Below are 19,633 nucleotides of genomic sequence, written 5' to 3' on the forward strand. Positions count from 1 at the left end.
GAGAAGTATTACTATTAAAGGCCTGTTCATACCAACACAAATATTCAGCATGAAATTTCAGTTTCGATTTTCACATGCAGCAATTTTGGCATTCGCTATGAATATAAAACAACATTTAAACAAAAATCAAAACTCACACTCTCACAGCAATTTTGGCATTCGCTATGGTGTTTATCAAACAAACTCATGGGTTGGCCAGTGTTTTTCCCAGTGTGAAATACATTAGGACCCCACACCCCAGTTTTTTGGTGAACTGTCCCTTGCTGAATATAGTCCCACAAAATAGTGAAATGTAGAACGCTTTGCTCTCTGTAGAACTAGTAAATTGCTTATGGTCCTTAAGCATTTTTCCTAAGTCAATTATTAATGAAGTTTGCAGAAGGCTATTACACAGTAAGTTTTATTAACTGGTAAAGGATCTGTGTCATTGCATATGCTTGCTCTAATTTATGTTCTCCTCTTTTCTCTGCTGCTTTCTCACTTGCGCGGCATCAGAGAGTTTTTGCTCCTGTGATTTGCTCCTCGTCTTATGGTCATGGTCGGAGCGTATCTCTCTCCTCCTACCCCAGCTCCAGACGCTTTAGCGATGCTTCCTCAAAGAGAAAGCGAGCAGTGGAGGGAGGTGATGGAGAAAGAAGGGAAGGTGAAGGAGCAGTGTCCCAGCCCTCTGCGGGTCAGTCCATCCTGGTCAGTTCTGCTGGGGGAGTGTCATCAGTGCTAGGGGCGGTGAGAGTGGCGTCCACTGTTGTCACTAATGTGGTGCGGCCTGTGGTCAGCACGCCGGTGCCGATCGCCAGCAAGTCCCCACATGACCGGAAACCCGCTCCGCCACAGACACAGCTTTACATTGGACCTGGTACCACAGGAAACCCAGCAACAGCTTCAGGTGGAGGGGGTGGGTACTATTCCTCATCATCACCCAATCCTGTTAGTGCATCAGGAGCTCAAGGGGGGCTGGTGACCAATCTAGTTTTGGGAGGCACATTCCAAGCCCCGCCCGGTGTACAGCTTGTCACACCCCCTCCTCCACAAAACCCAGCCTCCCCGGCATCGGCCCCTCTTACTCATAGTAACGGTCCACTTCCTCTGCCCGTTCTGCAGTCACACATTCTTCCCTCTGCCTCAATAACGCCCTCATCGGGCCAAAAACCCATAACACAGGTTCAGTACATTATCCCTACCCTCTCTGCCAACAATCCCAAGAGCCCTTCCCCTCACCAGGCCGGTCAGCCAACCAATATCTTCACCCTACCTACAGCTCTGCCCACTCACGCCTCGTTGGCCAACGGGAAGCAGTCGGGATACGTCTCCAGTCCTGCTGTGGGTGTAGTTAGCCCAGGAGCCAGAGGTAAGGATAGATACTTTATAATAATACACTGAGTGATAAAACATACTAGAGAATGTACCTTTTACATTGCAATAAAATTGCCAGATTACCTTTTGCAGTAAATGTATGATTTCAGTACAAATTATTTTTTTTTGTATTGCTACCATTCACACATCAGCATGAAAATGCCAGTAAATCTTTGCAATGTATGTTGTTTAGATTGAGCAAATCCACTCCGCTGTAAAGTTGTTGCCAAAAGTATACTTTTATTTCGATGCAAATGTTTGCCGTATTTGCTGAACGAAAAGCCTTTTTATAGTATACTCCATTTTATAGCATGCACGAAAACAGACGCTAAACACGTGCACTAGAAAGTTTCCTCCTTGTCCAGTGTTTGCATCAATTCTCTTAAAAAATTATGAATGATAAAATGTCTTTGTACTTTAAAATAGAGTTTCGAGTATATATCACTCACACTTGCCAATGTGGTTTATTTTTGTTGCATCTTCAGTTGTTTGTTGTAGTAATTGTTTTCTGTGAAAATGGCCCGGGCCAGTGTAGCCAGCTTGTGGATAAACTAACAAAGTGAGAAAAATTCAAGACGCGTGTGTGAGATGAGCTTGAGTATGTGCTGTAAAAATTCTGTTGGCACGCTGATTGTGCTGATGACTAAATTTACCACAGTTGCACTGTATGCATAACCTAACATGTGTAAAAAAAAACAAAAAAAAACAAAGTATACTTTTGGCTTAATTTGACAGCTAAAATAATTTTGTTTAAAATGGCCAAAGTAACTCTGCAGTGTGTCAGAAATAGAAACGTCATATTGCAACTATTCTGGACAAACCATAATTTTCACTTGCATTGTAGACAGCTTTATACATACAAATTATAATCGTAGCGATTTAATTTCGATGCACCACTTTTGTGTGGTCTAGTCAGGATTTTTAACAGCAGACAGCTTTGTTCACACATTAGCACCAATACACAGGAAATTGTTGAAGCTCTAAACACATGATCTCTAAACAGAAAAATGCTGTTCATTTTCCATAAAAGCCTGTATGTGTGAAAGTGCTGATTGTCTTGTTCATTGTATTGTGGCTCAGAGCCATCATCATGTTGGCGTTGGGTTTTAAAGGTACTGTTCTCCGTAGTTTTGTGCTGTGCCAGAAAAGACAGTCTGTGCAAGACCCAATTATTTTAAACACTTTGTTCTTTCTTTTCTCTCTTTTTTTCCTTCCTGCAGTGCAAACACAGTCACCAGTCTTGCAGGGCAAGATGCTGGTTCCCATGGCAACAGTGAGGGCTGCTCCTGCCGCCTCTCAGCAGTTTCCCTTGGTAGCCCCTCCTCTTCCTGTTCAGAATGGAGGACAAGCAGGAAGCAAGGTGAGATCTCAAATGGTAAATGCTTAATTAACAAATTGACATTTGAATTAGTAGTGATTATTAATTTTGAGTAAGATCTTTTTTTGATCCGCATGTCTTCCTATTTCCTTTCTAGATTTTTCAGATTGCGCCGATGCCTGTCGTCCAGTCGCAGCTTCCCTCTACAGGACCAGTGCAGCCTGGGAGCCCATTTTCTGTTACTATGGGAACAGCTACTGTGGTCGCCCCAGGCTCTACCCCGTCTCAGACCGTGCTGCTACCGACCCCACCTACAAGGTATAACTCACACTTTCACAAGGCTACTTATACTCACCTAGCCGCACACGCACAAACATCTCCCCCACTCTTCTTTTAACAACTCCTACACTCCTGAAGTGCTGCAGCACAAGAGAATAACCCTGGATTGCTGCTCTCACTCTTTGTCTAATCTGGTTTCTGTAAATATCACTTTTCTCTTGACAGAATCACTTATGTACAGTCCGCTCCTGGGGTTCCTTCTCCTTTGCCATTAGTTCCCACGACAACAGTCTCATCCTCTCAGACAGCTTCAGCAACACCTGGATCTGCTTATGTTCCATCACCCTTGGCGACCTTTGCAGCGATCGCTCATCCGGGGCAGACTTTGGTGCAGCCACTGATTGCAGGTCAGTGGACTCATAATTAAAACAATTCAATATATTTGTGTCATCTAAATGTTAGGGCAGTCGTTTAAATAATCAACATGTGTGGTAAAATCAAGCATTGTGAAATATTATTACAATTTAAAATAGGTTTCCATTTTAAAATTAAGTAATTTATTCATGTGATGCAAAGCTGAATTTTCAGCAGCCATTATTCCAGTCTTCATTGTCACATGATCCTTAAGAAGGATTCTTTTATAACTAGAGAAATACCATAACAACAACACATACATCAAAAATAAATCTTTTGTAAATCTGTAAAATTATTTTGCTTTTTGATTTTGCTCATTTTTTGTATCTTTTTTTGTAAAGTGTGTTGCTGTTATCTACTGTTTCACCAGGTCAGCCATCACTGTTGGCCCCGGCCCAGTCTCCCAGCGCCCCTCACGCTCCTGCCATCTCCGCTATCTACACCCCTACAAATGTGACCCTGGCAACTGGGGTGGTGTCTATGGCTACGGTGTCACCCAGTGTGGTGTACACAGTGTCCAGTTCCTCTTGCCTATCTCCACACATCCTTCCTAAACACACCATAATGACCTCCATGACCTCTGTAACCTCAGACAGGCAAGGGAACGTATCCACACATTCTGAGCGACAGTTGCACCAGGAAAGAACACTGGACCGGCAGCACACAGACAGTCAGGTCTACACGCAATCCTCTGAGAGACAGACCGAGAAGATCTCTCTCTTACAGCCGGACAAACAGTTCCAGTTCCCAAGTAAAAGCAGCAGCAGTTCAGTTGCACCCTCACCGGGCACCTCAGTGCCACTGCAGCCTGGAAGCCCTGCTCAAACCTCTCATTCTGGTAACTAACATCTGGTTTAACATCATAAATTCCATCTGTTTTCATGATGGTAATGCTGCCCTGCTGTGGTTTAAGACTACACAAGGTCCCTCTTTTCTCTTTCAACAGGCAGTGCTCCGGGGACACCGAAACTGATCACGCCAAGGCCTCCTCAGAAAGTGAAAGCCACTGTGGCCAACATCCCAGTGGGCAGTTATGATGGAGGAGGGAGAGGCAAAGAGCGAGAAAAGGAGAGAGACAGGGAGAAAGAGAGAGAGCGAGAGAAGGACAAAGAGAGTGGTAGTCGGTTCTCATTTGAGGTAGACAAGGCAGCCGAGACGAGCTCCCCTGCAGCCTTTTCACCAGAGGAGGGGTCCGCAGAAGCAGAGAGTGCTACACCTATTGGCCGTGGCAAAGAAGCAAATGCTAAGGAGGTTAGCATCATTAACATGACTGTCAGATACATTATAAACCAAATCAGTCTAGTTTTTTTTGTGTTAGTTGCATAAAAGCATAAAGTTACTTAAAGTAAGTACATTTTATTTATAAAGGACATTTATACATAGCAAAGCTATCCAAAGTGCTGAACAATGTAAAATAAAATTAAAGGAGAAAAGGAAACACAGAAAAGAATCAAACAAGATATATAATACAATAAAACAACGAAGTGAAATTAAAATGCTAAGGAGAGAAGATACGTTTTCAACCTCGATTTAAAAATGGTAATGGAAGGTGCAAGGCAGCAGTCTAGATGCAATTGGTTCCACAGACAGGGGGCAGTGAATTACAGTAAACGTGAGGTAATAAAAGCATGAATAACCATCTCCAAATCCTGAAAAGACAAAAACGATTTAAGTTTGGAGATGAGCCGTAATTGATAAAAACTGTTCCTAACGACAGAATTAATTTGTTTGGACAAACATAATTCTGAGTCTATGATAACACCCAGGTTTCTAACCTGTGAGGAAATGGAGGGGAAATGATTGGCCAGCTCCTTAATAAAATCCTTTCTTATTTTTGGGGGACCAAAAACAATAATTTCTGTTTTATTCTCATTGAGTTGGAGAAAGTTATTTGATAACCCTTTTTTTTATATTAGAGATGCATTCCAGCAATGGTTGAATGGAATCACCAGCTTTTAGCAGGAGGTACAACTGTGTATCATCAGCATGTAAAATGAAAAGAAACATTGTGCTTCTTGATAATATCCCCCCGAGGGCACATATATAAGTTAAAAAGAAGCGGTCCAAGAATAGAGCCCTGAGGTACTCCACTAATAATTGGGGCAGATGATGAGGAAAACTTGCCTCGTGTGTAGTAGGCAAAAACTACACACAAAACATTCCTTTTGTGATAAAGCTCACTCTATTTTTCTTTTTGCTCCACCCAGGCTGAATGGAAGGACTCCCACCCTTCTTCTCCATTACCTCCTTCCTCTGGATCAGATCCTGCTCCGCCTCAGTCTCATGGTGATAAAGATGCACCACCTAAAAAAGTCAAGGCTCGGCCCCCACCACTCAAACGACCGTTTGATTCTGTTGACAAGTATGTTTCATGAAATATGGCATTATTGGTACTGATATGATTACGATTAGTGCAGAATCATAAACATTTTAATGACTTAATTGCATTCCTATTTATATACAGGTTTAAATGAAAAAAAATGAATGTGACCCCATTGCATGTAGAGTAGTCAGAATCTTGTGATTGGTCATGTGTTGCAGGGTCCTGTCAGAAGTGTACTTTGAGGAGCGCTTTGCAAAGCTGCCAGAATTCCGTCCAGAGGAGGTTCTGCCTTCTCCAACCCTGCAGAGTCTGGCCACCTCCCCACGAGCCATACTGGGCAGCTACCGCAGGAAGAGGAAAAACTCCACCGGTGAGAGTAAGATTCAGACCTCTCTAACGACTGAATGTGAATTATAACTCAGTGTTGATGATATTGGGTCAGTTTATTCATTCAAATCACAAATCAACTAGCCCTCAATCCCCCTTTATACAGACCTGGACTCATCCACAGAAGATCCAATCTCTCCAAAAAGGAAAAGCCGCCGCAGATCCAGCTGCAGTTCAGAGCCAAACACACCTAAAAGCGCTGCAAAGTGTGAGGGGGACATTTTTACCTTTGAAAGGCCAGGTAATACTTCACCACCCACAACACCTTCATCATTCTGCAGCCTATATTATCCTGATTCAACTGCTTTATCTGGTACAGATGGAGAAGATGTTCTGGGGGAGCTGGAGTTTGATAAGGTGCCCTACTCCTCTCTCAGAAGAACTCTTGATCAGAGGAGAGCTCTTGTCATGCAGCTATTCCAGGAGCATGGCTTCTTCCCCTCAGGTAACGCACACACTGTACCACCCACACAGCTTACAGACAGAACAAAAGTAGATGCTATTGACATAACATTATTCATTAGACCCATGGATTTGGGGGTCCTTGGATAAATACAAGACTAATGGAATCTTAACAAAAGAAAATATATGTATTATAATAAAAAACATATATAAATTAAATGTATATTATGAATGTTTCAAATGTATTTCTAAATCTAGCTATTATAATTTATAACTTTACTTATTTATTTATTTAAATTTATGACCAAAAGAAACCTTTAGCAGGTCAAGGATTAAAAACTACCGTCAAATACACACTGAAATGAAAAAAATAAAAGTTAAAAGGTTCCCACGGGTCCTTGAAAGTTTGTGAATCTGAAAGAAAAAAAAATAAATCAAGGCCCTGGAAAGGTTTTGAAAATAAACATACATTGATACAGGTCCTTGAAAGTGCTTGAATTTATTTTGTGAAGTTTTCTGGAAAAAAATTCCCTATTATTCCCTCTGGTCCACTAATGTGTTATTTTGCCAACGATTCGTGGCATGTGCATACAAGCTTGCTTGATTTACATTAGTTATGCGCATTTATGCGTTACGTGAAGTGTTTCGCACGTGAGGTACTTTGTGTTGTACGTTGCCATGACGTTAGAGTAAACATATTTCCTCTTTTTCCCAGACACGTCCTCTTTTTGGACCTTAAAAATATGCGCCTGGCCGGGATTTCTGAATCGCCCAAAATGTCAGGAATTCGGCTTTTGCTTTCTACAGTTGCCAGTGCGATTTTGTATTAGAGCGCTGTGAGGGACTGTTTTCTTAATCCTGCTCCCACTGAATTTCTGACCATTATTGCCCACTCCCGTGATTTGTGTCCAATCCCACTGCTCCCTGTAAACATTCTAATATTGCCTAATTTTCACGCATCAGGGAACCGCTATCCGTACACAGAGTATTTAAAATGTTTGAAATGTTGCTTAAGTATATTTGATTGAAATGCTTGTATTGAAGCATTTTGCATTCTGCCTATGATAAAACTGAGCTAGATGTTAAGTTTTGTGAAGGAGGGCCACTGGTAGGAAGCTTTTTAGCTGTGTTTATGATCAATAAGCATAACAGTGACCGTAAAATATGTAATTTAGGTATGGAAATGACATTTTCAGTTTTGATATTTGGGATATGGTTATTGCACTACCTTGGGCACTACTTTAACCACCAACCAACCACACCCCAGCCCCCCGCCCCACCCGTACCCACTGTCCTCTTTTTGGAAAACTAAAATATGGTCACCCTACATGACGTTCATGTGCTACAAAACTACTAGGATGGTACCTATATGTTTCACAGACACACCCGGAAATTAACGATGAATTGCTTTGCTTGTTAAGATAATGTAAACCCATGAGGTAAGAAAAACTAAAAAGCAAATTCATATATCTTAAAACTCCTGGTTACATGAGCCTAAGCTCTTTTCAATAAAATCCACACAAAAGCTAATATCAGATCATTTTAGAATACAGTATAGGATGTACTGAATATTCTTCAGTTTTATTCAAAACAGAAATACAACAAATAGAATATCAGATCTCTATCATATGGCCAAAAATAAACGCAAAAAAATTATTGCATAGTTCTGTTTGACACATGAAAACTGTAACAATGTATTTTACAAGATAACACGATGTAACCGTGCTCTCACTTGAAATGTGTCCCCACATCAAGTCCTTGAATTTGAAGTTAATCAAGGTGTGAGAACCCTGGATAAAATAAATTGTTTATCTTGTATTACTAAATAATAATAATATTATTATTATTATTTTTAAAGAAATATCATACAACCAAGTTTTTTTCATCCATGTTTTAATTTATACAGGTTTGTTTTGCAGTATTTTATTTTCAGAAAATAATATGCAATTTTTTGTTGTAAATTAATTGTTATATTTTCATTTGGTTACATTTTTAAGGTTTTATTCATTTACTTTATTAGGCACCATTTTTGATGATAAATTAATAAATCATAAAACACAGAAAGCAAAATGGAAAACAGAATTTAGATGAAAATGAAATGGATTTCTTGGGACCCTAAATTAAAATGTGGGGTTTAATTGTGAACAAACATTGTTTACATTCATTCTCATACTCTAACAAACATGTGGAAAGCATTTCCACATTTATGGTAAATTAATATTGTGATTGTATTTTTGGCCATATCGCCCAGCCTAGTGCATAGTTAAAGGAATGAAATGAATATTATCTTGTTTTCTCACCATCACGTCATTCCGAGCATGTAAATTCTGGTCTCTCTTTTTCATGCAGTTACAAAAAGAATCGACTGAAGCTTCAAAAAGTTCCATAAATGCATCATAAAACACTTGCACTTCTGATACCTTGTGTTGGCTTTGAGTGAGAAAGAGACCAAAAATGAAGTCAGAGCTTGTTATTAAGAGCATCATGCTGTGATTTATGTCGGCTGAGTGGCGCTTCTTCTGAGATTATGAAGTTCGAAAAACCCCTGCATTTGATAAATAAAAATAATTTTCATAATTTTCTTCCATCTAATGCTGTCTTTCTCTCCCCCTTTCGCCCCTCTCCTACATTCAATAGCTCAAGCTACTGCTGCGTTCCAGGCGCGATACGCTGATATCTTCCCCACTAAGGTGTGTTTACAGCTTAAGATCCGAGAGGTCCGGCAAAAGATCATGCAAACGGCAGCTCCGTCGGAGTTGGCCGGCACTTCAGATATATCCTCATTGCCGGGACCTTCTGGGGCGGCGGCAGCCAGTGACCTAGCTGCAGGGGCAGAGCCTCAGGAAAAAGAGGCCGAGCGGGAGGGTGAGCAGAACAGCTCGGAGGAGCCCAGAAATGCTGGCGATTCACAGGACTCCACCAGATGAGGTTGATGGACAGATGGATGGCTTGAAGACCAGATGTCTCCCCTCAGCATCTGCACAATCTACATTTGTTGTCTTGTCTCTGCTATGACCGCCTCCGAAGGACTTGGAGAGAAAAGCAAGAGCAAAGTTTTCATGGATATGGAGCAGATGAGGGGAGACGCCTCAAAACGTTTTGGGGTTTTGATACTTCTCAGTATTTCACGTGACGTTGAATTATGAAAACTTTACTTTGACACATTCAGACACTTGCTTACATAAACACAGACACTGTTGAATATACACTCTTTAATTTACAGCATTATCTTAGTCATTAGGCTTCCTTTGGACTTTGAAACTAGAGGACTGTGGGCCTGTCCTGTACGCCAGTGAAGTCACAGTGCTGCTGATGTCTCTAGAAAGGCGAGACGTGCGAGGGGACCCCATCCCTGGCCACTGTTGTGTTTCGTAGGCCTGTTTGGCAGTAGTTTGGCCACAGGTGTTTTTTATTGGTTTGTGGGTTACTGCCAGTCATTGTGAGGCGGGCCTCCTTTGGCTGAGTTTAAGTGATAATGAAGACTTATTGTACTTTTATTTTAGATTTTTTTTTTTCTTTTTCTGTGGTGTTTTAATTTTTGAAGACTTTTCCCAGAGAGCTTTAAGGCACTGAAAACCTTCGGTGAGGGACTCTGAACTGCGCTGCCATTCGGAAGCCTTTCGTCCGATGATTGGCTTCAGTGGTTGTCAATCAAACTGGAGTCATTCTGAGGCCTCTGATTGGCTAGCCATGAAGGAAAAAGGTCATGGAAGGGAAGTCGACAGGCACATTATTGCCATTGATGTATGTTTTTCCATATATTAAGAGATTCCACATATTTAAACATTTCTTTCCCTGCCTTTTTTATTCAACTTTTCATGAGCTGGTGAAGCACGGAGCAATGAGAATGTTGGGAATATATTCTTAAGAATTTACTATAAGAATTTTATTAACTTTTTAGAGAAACTTGATTTTTCAACACGTAATGCTACAGGTCATTATGTTATAAAATCTCATTATTACTGTTCTTATTAATGCTTTGTTGTTCTTGTGGATCTGATCCTTATAACCTATATATACTGTATTCCTGTTAATATACTCTTTCTTTAGCAGAAACTCTTCCCTCGCACCTAGAGGCACTTCCACTACCTTTTTTTTAGACACTTTTCTTTCACTCTTTATATTGATATTCACAATGTTTTATTTCTTACCAGGAAGTAATTACATAAGCCTTTGTTATTAGACACTCCAAACATCTTTCTGGTAGTCGTATGTTTTTTATTATTTCAGTTTGCCACTTACATTCCTCCCTTTTCTCATTCCTCCTCCTGTCACTTTATCGTTCTTTCCTCATTCACTTTAAGGCTGTGAGGTGAGACTGGGAGGCCATAGATGGTGATCTTCTCTTGCAGCACTGGTCTTTGTTGTACATAAATACAGTAAGAGTCCAAAGACTCAAGAATCACAATAAAGAGCAGAAACCTCATTGGAAGAAACAAAGCCAGTAACAAGAAATGAAATTGTATAACTAAAGGAGAAATAAAGAAATATGGTTAGAAACTGTTCTTATTGTGTTACCTTGTTTTCCTGATTTACATATCTGAGAAAGACTTTATACCGATAAGCTTTACATCTGAACTGTATCTCTCAGTAAACAAATAAATAGATGTTCAAAGAAACAGACTCTTCTTTATGAGTAAAAAGATTGAGGAAGAAACAATGTGTAAAACTTCACTGATCTACTTTTGTGTATCAAGTTTTGAGTTCTGAAAGTTAGAGTATGGCTGAATAGTACATGAAGTTATTAAGATGTGAACATTAAGAATAAAGGTATGATTGGGTGTTTCCTTATGCAATATAGGTATATTGTTGTTAGTTTATCACATTTCTTGATTTGCTACCTGAAAAGATTAACCTACAAAGCCAATTGCCGTATGAAGAAACTTATGGATTCCATCTAACATCAGAACAGATTTAAAGAGATTTACTCCATTTGACTCAAAAAAAATAATAAATAAAATAAAATAAAAAAATAAAAAAAAAAAAGATCATTTTCTTAAATTGTTTCAAACCTGTATGACTTCATTCTTATCTGGAGCACAATAATGTCTCAGTGTGGTTTTTGTCCATACAATGAGTCACTGGGGTCCCCTTTTGGCCACATTTGACTTGCATTGCATCTACTAAGAACGTTGAAACTTTTAAAATATCTTGTCTTTGTTCCGCAGAAGAAACTCATATAGGTTTTAAACAACATGAGGGTGAAGAAATGATGACAGCATGTTCAATTTTGAGCAAACTATCCCTTTAAGATGGTTGCTGGTTATTGCTGTTATAACAACATTTCTTAAAAGCAATTACAAGGAAAACGGAGAAACTGATTTATTTGCAACACTTCTCTAAATCAACATCATAACATTAATAATGCTACAAACATTCAGTGTACAGACCGAGAGATGTATGAGATGTAACACATGGGAATCCTGTGTCCGTTGCGGTGATGAGCACGCACTTGTTTTGAACTCCCATTCTTCAGGTCAGTGCCCTTAAACTACCTCTTTGAAACAACTGCAGGTTAGAATGTTAACTGGAAATCATTACTGTCCATGAGTGTAATTCTTATACCCTCCATCTGGCGCTGTCCAAATGTCAGAACAAGAGTGATGCAGTGTCATCAGTAAGACAGTATGTCCATTTCTAGTCTCAAAACAGAAGCCTGATCACAAATCACAGATCTGAGCCTGTCACATGCATCCTCTAAAATCAGCCCTCTTTTAAGATTGTTAACTGAAATTTTGAAAAATGTCTTTTAAAAATTGAAAATAAGGCTAAAAAAATATCTGAAAGGATGGACTGGAGTGGCTTTTTGAGGTACGCATGTTCACACGTTCAATGACTTTAATGGAAAAGGATACCCTGTTTTTTGTCTCTGCACTTGTTCTGACCCATCTGACATCTCTTACGCGCTTCTTTTGATCACAGTCTTCAAATCTCCAGGACGATGGCCACAGGAAGGATTCTCTCACATCAACTGCAGGCTGTCCACAGTGATGGCCTCCATGCTGATGCCGCTCTCCAGTGCCGAGTGGTACAGCTCGATGGCCTCTGCCAGGTCTCCGCTTGTCTCAATGATGGCTATAGTCTCTCCGAACTCGTTACACATGATAGTGGGAGTCCCCTGAGTCTGAAAGGTTAAAAAAATATATAAACCATTATTTTTTGCACCAAAAATGAATATGCAGAACTAGCAAAGACCCAAACTCACACAAAATTTTGGAATCGATTCTGATTCATGGTTCTGGAACTGACTCTGGAATCAATTCCTCACTGTTGTTTTCTAATTTTTTCTTTTTTTTTTTAAGATCAAAGGAACATGTTCACCTAATATCACTTGGCTTTATTGTAGGAAACATGTTGAAGACATAAGCTAATCATATTTTTATGTTGTTTGCTATTCGACATGCAGGAACTTGAGTAAATGAAAGTTAACCATCTTAGTCAGCAATACATGTTCATACATATGGCTTTATTTGAAAGTTTCTGCATGACATAATCATGATACTGAGTTGTTAAAAATGCATACGGTGTAAAAGAACAGGGGCAATCAATTTTTTTTTTTTTTAACAGATTTGTTACAACTGACCATCACTATAGTTAGTGAACAAGGTGTGAATTAATGATTAGCTGTATTGAGCTGAAAAGGCTATTAAGGAGGAGTTGGTTACCTTTTATTTTTCCAACCTTTGCAATAGATTTTTGATTCCCAACGCCTCGGAATCTCAATTCTGAGCTTTAACACACAAAAGTAACAGCTTCCTACCTGTGTCAGGTTGGATGTCTGTATTTGAAAGACTTGGGGCTGTCCAAGCTGCACCTCTTGCTGGCAGAATGCTGGTACCGTGGCTGCCAGGTCCATCTCAGAAGCTTCCACAACAGCAACAGTTGCTGTGTTACATTCTGCAGTCACTGCTTCTGTGTTGTGTTCTGGCTCTTGTTGCTTTTGGGTGCGAGTGTGGGTCTTACGATGGTTCCTAAGGTTCGAAACCGTCTTGAAGGTCTTTCCACATTCACCGCAAGCGTGCGGCCGCTCGCCCGTGTGTGTACGCCGATGTTCTGCCAGATGCATGCTCTGCACAAAGCCCTTATCGCAGAACTCGCACCGGAACGGACGCTCGCCCGAATGCGTGCGAAGGTGCTCCCGCAGGTGTGTGTTCTGGCGAAACCGTTTTCCGCAGATCGCACAAGGATACGGTCGCTCACCGGTGTGTACTCTCTGATGTAGTGTAACGCTCGAGGCTGAACCAAAAAGTTTTCCACAGACGGGACAGGCATGAGACTTCCCAGTGGCAGAGCTGGAACCTCGTGGCCGGCCGGGGCCAAGTCCGTGACTTAGCTGGTGCAGGCGGAGATTTGCAGGAGAGTTTAACCTCTTGCCACAAATAGTGCAATCCAGATTAGGTCTCGCCATCGAAGGAGCGCTTAGTTGCTCTGTATTATCTGTCGCGCCCTGTTGACTGCTAACCTGGGAGTCCTGGGAGATGCCGTGTGGCTGTGTCAGGTTGGGATGCTCCTCCAGGCAATGTATGTCTCGCTGACGCTTGCGCAAGAACCCCTCGGAGCAGTGTGGACAGGGGTAAGGTGCAGGAGACCCTGGGTGGTGAAGAAAACGATGAGCTACAAGCTTAGCAGGGCGGATAAAAGAAGCAGAGCAGTCTGGACAGGGTGAGGGCGTCGCGTTGCTGTGAAGATGCTGATGGTGTTGGCGTAGATTTGACGATTGGCTGAAGGCTTTGTGGCAAATGTCACACCGGTACGGACGGACTCCAGTGTGTGTAAGTCCATGGCGGGAAAGATTTGCAAGAGAGGAAAAGGTCTTTCCACACACACTGCACTGGAACGGCCGCTCGCCCGTGTGTGTGCGCAGGTGGTTTCGCAGATGGATCTGCTTCTTGAATGGTTTCCCGCAGATGTTGCATTTAAAACGCCTTTCGGTCGTATGAGTCGTTCGGCGATGACGCAACAGACGGACCTGTGAGGAGAATCTTTTTTTACAAATAGAGCAAGGGAACTTTGGCTCTTCCTCAGCAGCAAGGGTCCCAGGTTTACTTTCTTCCTCTCCTCCTCCCACACTGGCAGTAGTTGAGTGGTTCGGGTCGCCTGTCTGTATTTTCCCTCCATTTTGGGTTTGTTCTGTGTTTGAGGGTTCAGCATGAAGCCCGTTTTCTGTTGACTCTGAAGACTGGGAAACCACTGCAATACCTGCAGTGAGCACAGGACCTGTGTCACTGGACTCTCTTCTGTCATCTTCCACAGGAGAAATATTCACCGCTTGTCTTTCTTTCCTCCAAGCAGCCTCCCGTTCTCTTGCTCTTTGAATGATAGAGAGAGGTGACTGCTGGGCCAGTACAAACTGCAGAGGGGAGAGGTTTGAATTCATCTTGTTTTTTTTATGAAAAACCACACTGAGACAAATTTGTATGGATAAAATGAATAGCACTTACAGTGTACATTTTTTTTTTAAATTGAGATTTCTTAAATTGCACGACCTCAGTGCAAATATTTAATAAATCAATTATAATAATTCATAATTATTTAATACTGTTAAATATTATCTTTAGCAAAAAGGCCAAGGCCTCTAAATGTAATAATAGTAGTATTCAAATACTGGTAAATGTATGTATATATATAATATATGTAATATAATATAATATTAACCAATACAGATACATTCAACAATCAATTTTAAAATCTCTAACATTGGCTGATAACCAATATGATACTGATGTTGTCAACTATTACCTGAGAGACTGCTGCGGTCGGTTCACGTACTCTGTGTGTGCGACGATGGTACAAGAACTTGGTCATGTTGGTGAAGGTTTTGGGACAAACTGGGCATTTGTGCAGTGGCTCAGATGTATGTGATTTCCTAAAGCCGGAAAAGCGAGATAAAATTTAGTTTTGATGACAGAGAACCCAAATCACGAGCAAGTTTTGATGTTTGACAATACAGTTTGTATTTGTTATTACCTGTGTATCATAAGAGTCATTTCTGTGGTAAAACCATGGCCACAGTCCACACACAGAAAACGTGCCTCACCAGAGTGTGCGCTCATGTGAGTCTGAAGGGACACCAACTTCTTAAACACTTTATCACACTCTGGGCACTCATGTGTTCCTTGTTCATGCACTCGAAGGTGTGCCACAAGCCGATTGGCAGAGGTGAACGTTCTTTTGCATTCCTCACACTGAAGATTGCTGGGTGACGGCATCAAACCCAAACCAGCTGAGCGGGCAGTGTATGTACGCCTCCCAGCAATAACTTTGCCAACTTTGCTGCCCTCTTCGGATCCATCACTTCTTCCTTCATCTTCCTTAGCCCCAGAAATATCTTCATACCCCACCATCACCCCAGTGTCCCCACTCTCTTTGTCCTGGCCTAAGAAGTGCTCCCCTTGGTGTTGAAGGAAGTCCTCTGGTGTGCTAAACAGCAGATTACACTCAGAACACTCATAAGGATGGATAATTAAAATCTCCTCATTTTCCTTATTTAATGTGTTCATCTGACCAGAGGAAGGGAGGAGGTTCAAAGTCGTTACATTGTCCAGCCGGATAGGATCAGCAGGTAAGAGAGGGGAGAGCAGTTTAGCTTTCCGGAGTGTAGCTGAAGCTGAACCATCAGCGATCGCTTGGGCGGAGCAGAACTGTAGGCGGAGCATCGCAGAGGTGGAGCCAGGCAGGGAAGCGTTGGCTGGTACTAGCATAGTTCTGGGAGGGGCTGCAGTTTTAGATGGGTTTTCTTGCTCTCGAAGAGCCTGAAATGTAAAGACAACAAAAATAAGTTTGGAAATATGGGACCTGTAAGATCCTAAAACAATGTGCAGATAGGCCCAGACATTGTCACACTGAAACTCCTGAATTACTAAGAGGGGAAAAACCTGATCCTATCACCGTGGACCCCACCGTAACATGAACAAAAATCAAATATAGCTTTTATCCCTTCACTCCTAGTTAGATCATGGTGTAAAACAAACCCTCTTTAAAGAATGTATTTGTTGTGTGTGTGTAGCTGTATGTATGTAAACAGACCTGGGCTAAGGTCAGGATCTGGCCTGCCTTCTGTTCATCCAGAACTAGATTTTGAACATTGAGCAACTGAACCGGAGTGACTGAACCATCTGCCTGAAGAACATATTCCTGAAACAGAACCCACAATTAAATTAGAAACTGCTAAAAAAAGATCACAAGATAAATATGTTACTCTGCAGTATGTACAAGTTGTTTGTTGAGCACCTCCAGAACTGGACACCTCCAGAACCGGACACGGTTTTGATGGTATTAATAACTGATTTGTTTAAATGGATACACATTTCTCTATTAATCAGCATTACTCTGTTACTGACAAGAGTTATTAGCTGATATTAGAATTTCTGTCAAATTCTAATATCAAGATATCTAGATATTTTTTTTATCATACTTCTATTCAGCAAGAATCCATTTATTGTAAACAAAAGTGACAATATAGACTTTTACGTTGTTGACACTGAAAATTCAATTAATACTGTTTTTACTGTATTTTTATATCAGTGCATCCTTTGGTGAGCATAAAAGACTTTTCAAAAACATTAAAAAATAATATTACCAGAACAGTGATGTACATTAAATTATTTGATGTATACATATGCCATATTAACAAATTTAGTGCTTTTCAATCATTTTTCATGGGAGTTTATTGTTTTATAATAAATGTACATATTGTTATAAAAACAGTTTTACACATAAATACAACATTATTCCAGTTGAACTAAAGTTTTCTTTAGCTGGCATTCACAGAACTTTAATTCACAGAATTTCACAGAAATGTAAAAATTAAAATTTATATAATATACCAATTCAAACGGTTCATTAGCTGAAAGAGATATTATTTCATACATAAAAGAACATTGCAACTGGAATATTCCATGAACTGGAATCTTATCAAAGCAAACTGAGAGCAAATCAGAATCCGCATGGATACCCAGCCTCGTTTATCAGTGTGTGTGTGTGTGTGTGTGTGTGTGTGTGTGTGTACTCACTGTGTCAGTGCTCAAGCTGCTGTGGGTGCTGCTTCTATTGTGTGTCTGTCTGTGAGCCAACCACATTTCAGGTGTGTCAAAGAGAGCCAGACATTCCAAACACTGATACTGGATTGGCACTTCTGCATCAACAGCATCTACCTCTGTGACCTCACACAGCTCTGAAAATAAAGCATTCATGTGCTGATTACATGCACTTGAAAAATCTCCCATCTAAACATACAGAAGAGCACATACATTAAACACTGCACTCACCCTGGCCTGCCTCTCTCATGTGCATCTCTTGATGCAGCAGCAGTTCATCTGGGTCCCTCAGGATGGCTCCACACTCCAGGCACTGATACTGGCTCTTCCCAGCGTCACAGTCCTCAAGGCTCGCCAGGACCTCGGCCTCGTCCCCCTCTGCTCCGGTGTGGATCTGCTGATGCACCAGCACCTCCTCCAGCGTATTAAAGAGCTGCTGGCACTCACTGCACATGTACTGATGCTCCACATATTCCTGCTCACTCATGGTAACTGCACAGTTCTAAACTTGTTAAGGTGCAAAGTCTCTTGGTGTGCTGAAGAGCAGATGCAGTGCTGGGGTTATGAGTCACAGTCGCTGGGTTGAGTATGCATTCTTATGCTCAATATGAATCCTAAGCCTCAATACAACCTGCAGATAAAAAAATAAATAAAATAAAAACAACTAAAGAAATACAGATATGTCAGAACATTCCCAGACAAATTATCTGGCCTTGCACATTTATATTAGATATCATAACCAGGAACAGATTCCCACAGACCACTAATTATTGCAAATACTACAAATATATTACAAATATAATGTATAATCATTGAGACATGGGACAAAACATGTCCCACAACATTACATGCCATTTAGTTTTTAAAATTGCAAAACTTTGAGATTATTGCTACACTAATGTACAATTTCACTTGATTTTCTCTTTAATTTTATAATTCAATCATACAATAGCCCTAAGACCACCTCAGACCAGTGCTTCAAAATTACAGGGCATCAGCAAACGCCCAAAAATTATTATTTAAATGTAGTTATGTTAACATAATCATAATTAAACTGCTAAAAGACACTTAGATGTACAACGTTAAACTGAAATATGAGACTATTATACAAAGAGCGGACAAAGGGGGCCTTGGAGTCATACACACACAAAGTAGGGACACAGCTATGAACCCTACTGTGTGTGTGTGTGTGTGTGTAACATTTTACTAGTTTCATAAGGTTTCACAGCTGTGACCCTACTTTTTGTAAACACTATCAGATAAAACTATCAGAATGTATTTATATCAAAATATTTATTACATTCGGTAACCAATGACTCTTATGCATTAAATATAATTATGAAGTCCGTGCGTAACATATGGTAGCTCCGTGATATAAAGAGTCCACAATTCAATAATTTCTCTTCATTAATAAATCAGAAAAATATGACGGGCATTACAAATGTGGTAACGTTACAGATGCGGGTGTTAAAAGCAAACGGATTGATAATACACCCGAGAATCATGCAAAACTTCTAGCACCAGTCGTGGCGGAATAGGTACAAACAGACAACATCATTTAGCGGGTTTCACCTTTTGGCGAGCAGTTGGTGGCGCTCTTCAGATTTTGCCAGAGCTTATGTCGCGCCCCGCTGTCTCCTGAGCGAGCCACCCCGCTGTACGGCGGTCGTCAGGCGGCGCTCTTCACTTTTCCCCGCAGGTCTAAGAGCGCTGAAGGGAGGCCTTCTTTCCCCGGCCGTTTCTGAACCTCTCCTCGCGCGCTGCAGTCGCGCTATCCCTCGTGCAGCGCTCGTCGGCCCCGCGGAAGCTTTCCGGTGTTCACAAAGCGTTTCTCACCGCAACGAATCAGTGTTATTCAGCGCGTCGCACTGTTTGTTAAATGTTTTGACGTAAAGACGATGATGGATGTGGAAATGTACCGTTTGTCTGGCCTCTGTTCCTTGCTCTGTGCGAGCTGCCCCGCCCCGTGTAGGGTGCGCGTCTGGCTTGTGCAGCGCGCTGATTGGCTAGAAAGACTGTCAGTCAAACTCTAGCCGTTGTGATGGACAGTCCAGTGATTGAAGCATTTTTGGATACTAGAGTATGAATGAGAGGCTTCATCTGCTGATGGAAAGGTCCTAA

The 19,633-nt window shown here is 41.1% G+C and overlaps 2 protein-coding genes across 3 annotated transcripts in view; one reads left to right on the top strand and one right to left on the bottom strand.

Moving 5' to 3' along the window:
- The window catches only part of LOC109104681 (protein capicua homolog), a 39,152-nt gene extending 28,171 nt beyond the window's left edge, over positions 1-10,981 (top strand). For both annotated transcript variants that reach the window (XM_042772080.1, XM_019117962.2), the window contains 10 exons: positions 496-1,348; positions 2,574-2,728; positions 2,829-2,989; positions 3,176-3,357; positions 3,735-4,202; positions 4,311-4,615; positions 5,572-5,726; positions 5,906-6,057; positions 6,181-6,519; positions 9,114-10,981. In XM_042772080.1, the coding sequence (XP_042628014.1) occupies positions 496-1,348; positions 2,574-2,728; positions 2,829-2,989; positions 3,176-3,357; positions 3,735-4,202; positions 4,311-4,615; positions 5,572-5,726; positions 5,906-6,057; positions 6,181-6,519; positions 9,114-9,403 (3,060 nt within the window). In that variant the 3' untranslated portion in view covers positions 9,404-10,981. The remainder of the gene's footprint in view (positions 1-495; positions 1,349-2,573; positions 2,729-2,828; positions 2,990-3,175; positions 3,358-3,734; positions 4,203-4,310; positions 4,616-5,571; positions 5,727-5,905; positions 6,058-6,180; positions 6,520-9,113) is intronic.
- An 802-nt stretch (positions 10,982-11,783) lies between these two features.
- On the bottom strand, positions 11,784-19,625 carry LOC109104683 (zinc finger protein 574-like). The gene is made up of 8 exons (XM_019117970.2): positions 19,085-19,625; positions 17,744-18,143; positions 17,489-17,649; positions 16,503-16,610; positions 15,444-16,228; positions 15,216-15,342; positions 13,237-14,826; positions 11,784-12,600 (listed from the first exon to the last, which is right to left on the bottom strand). The coding sequence occupies exons 2-8, from the start codon at positions 17,997-17,999 to the stop codon at positions 12,439-12,441; spliced, it is 3,189 nt and encodes a 1,062-aa protein (XP_018973515.2). The 5' UTR covers positions 18,000-18,143; positions 19,085-19,625; the 3' UTR covers positions 11,784-12,438.
- Positions 19,626-19,633: the final 8 nt, after the last annotated feature.

This window comes from Cyprinus carpio, chromosome A16, assembly GCF_018340385.1.
Source record: "Cyprinus carpio isolate SPL01 chromosome A16, ASM1834038v1, whole genome shotgun sequence".
NCBI lineage: Eukaryota > Metazoa > Chordata > Actinopteri > Cypriniformes > Cyprinidae > Cyprinus > Cyprinus carpio.

What these genes read in the sequence shown, in the direction of transcription:
- LOC109104683 (XM_019117970.2), bottom strand. Translation starts at nt 17,999, where the DNA reads ATGAGTGAGCAGGAATATGTGGAGCATCAGTACATGTGCAGTGAGTGC. An exon ending in GCAGCTTGAGCACTGACACA is followed by an intron (nt 16,611 to 17,488) that starts GTGAGTACACAC and finishes GTTCTGTTTCAG; the next exon opens with GAATATGTTCTTCAGGCAGA. An exon ending in AGATCCTGACCTTAGCCCAG is followed by an intron (nt 16,229 to 16,502) that starts GTCTGTTTACAT and finishes TTTACATTTCAG; the next exon opens with GCTCTTCGAGAGCAAGAAAA.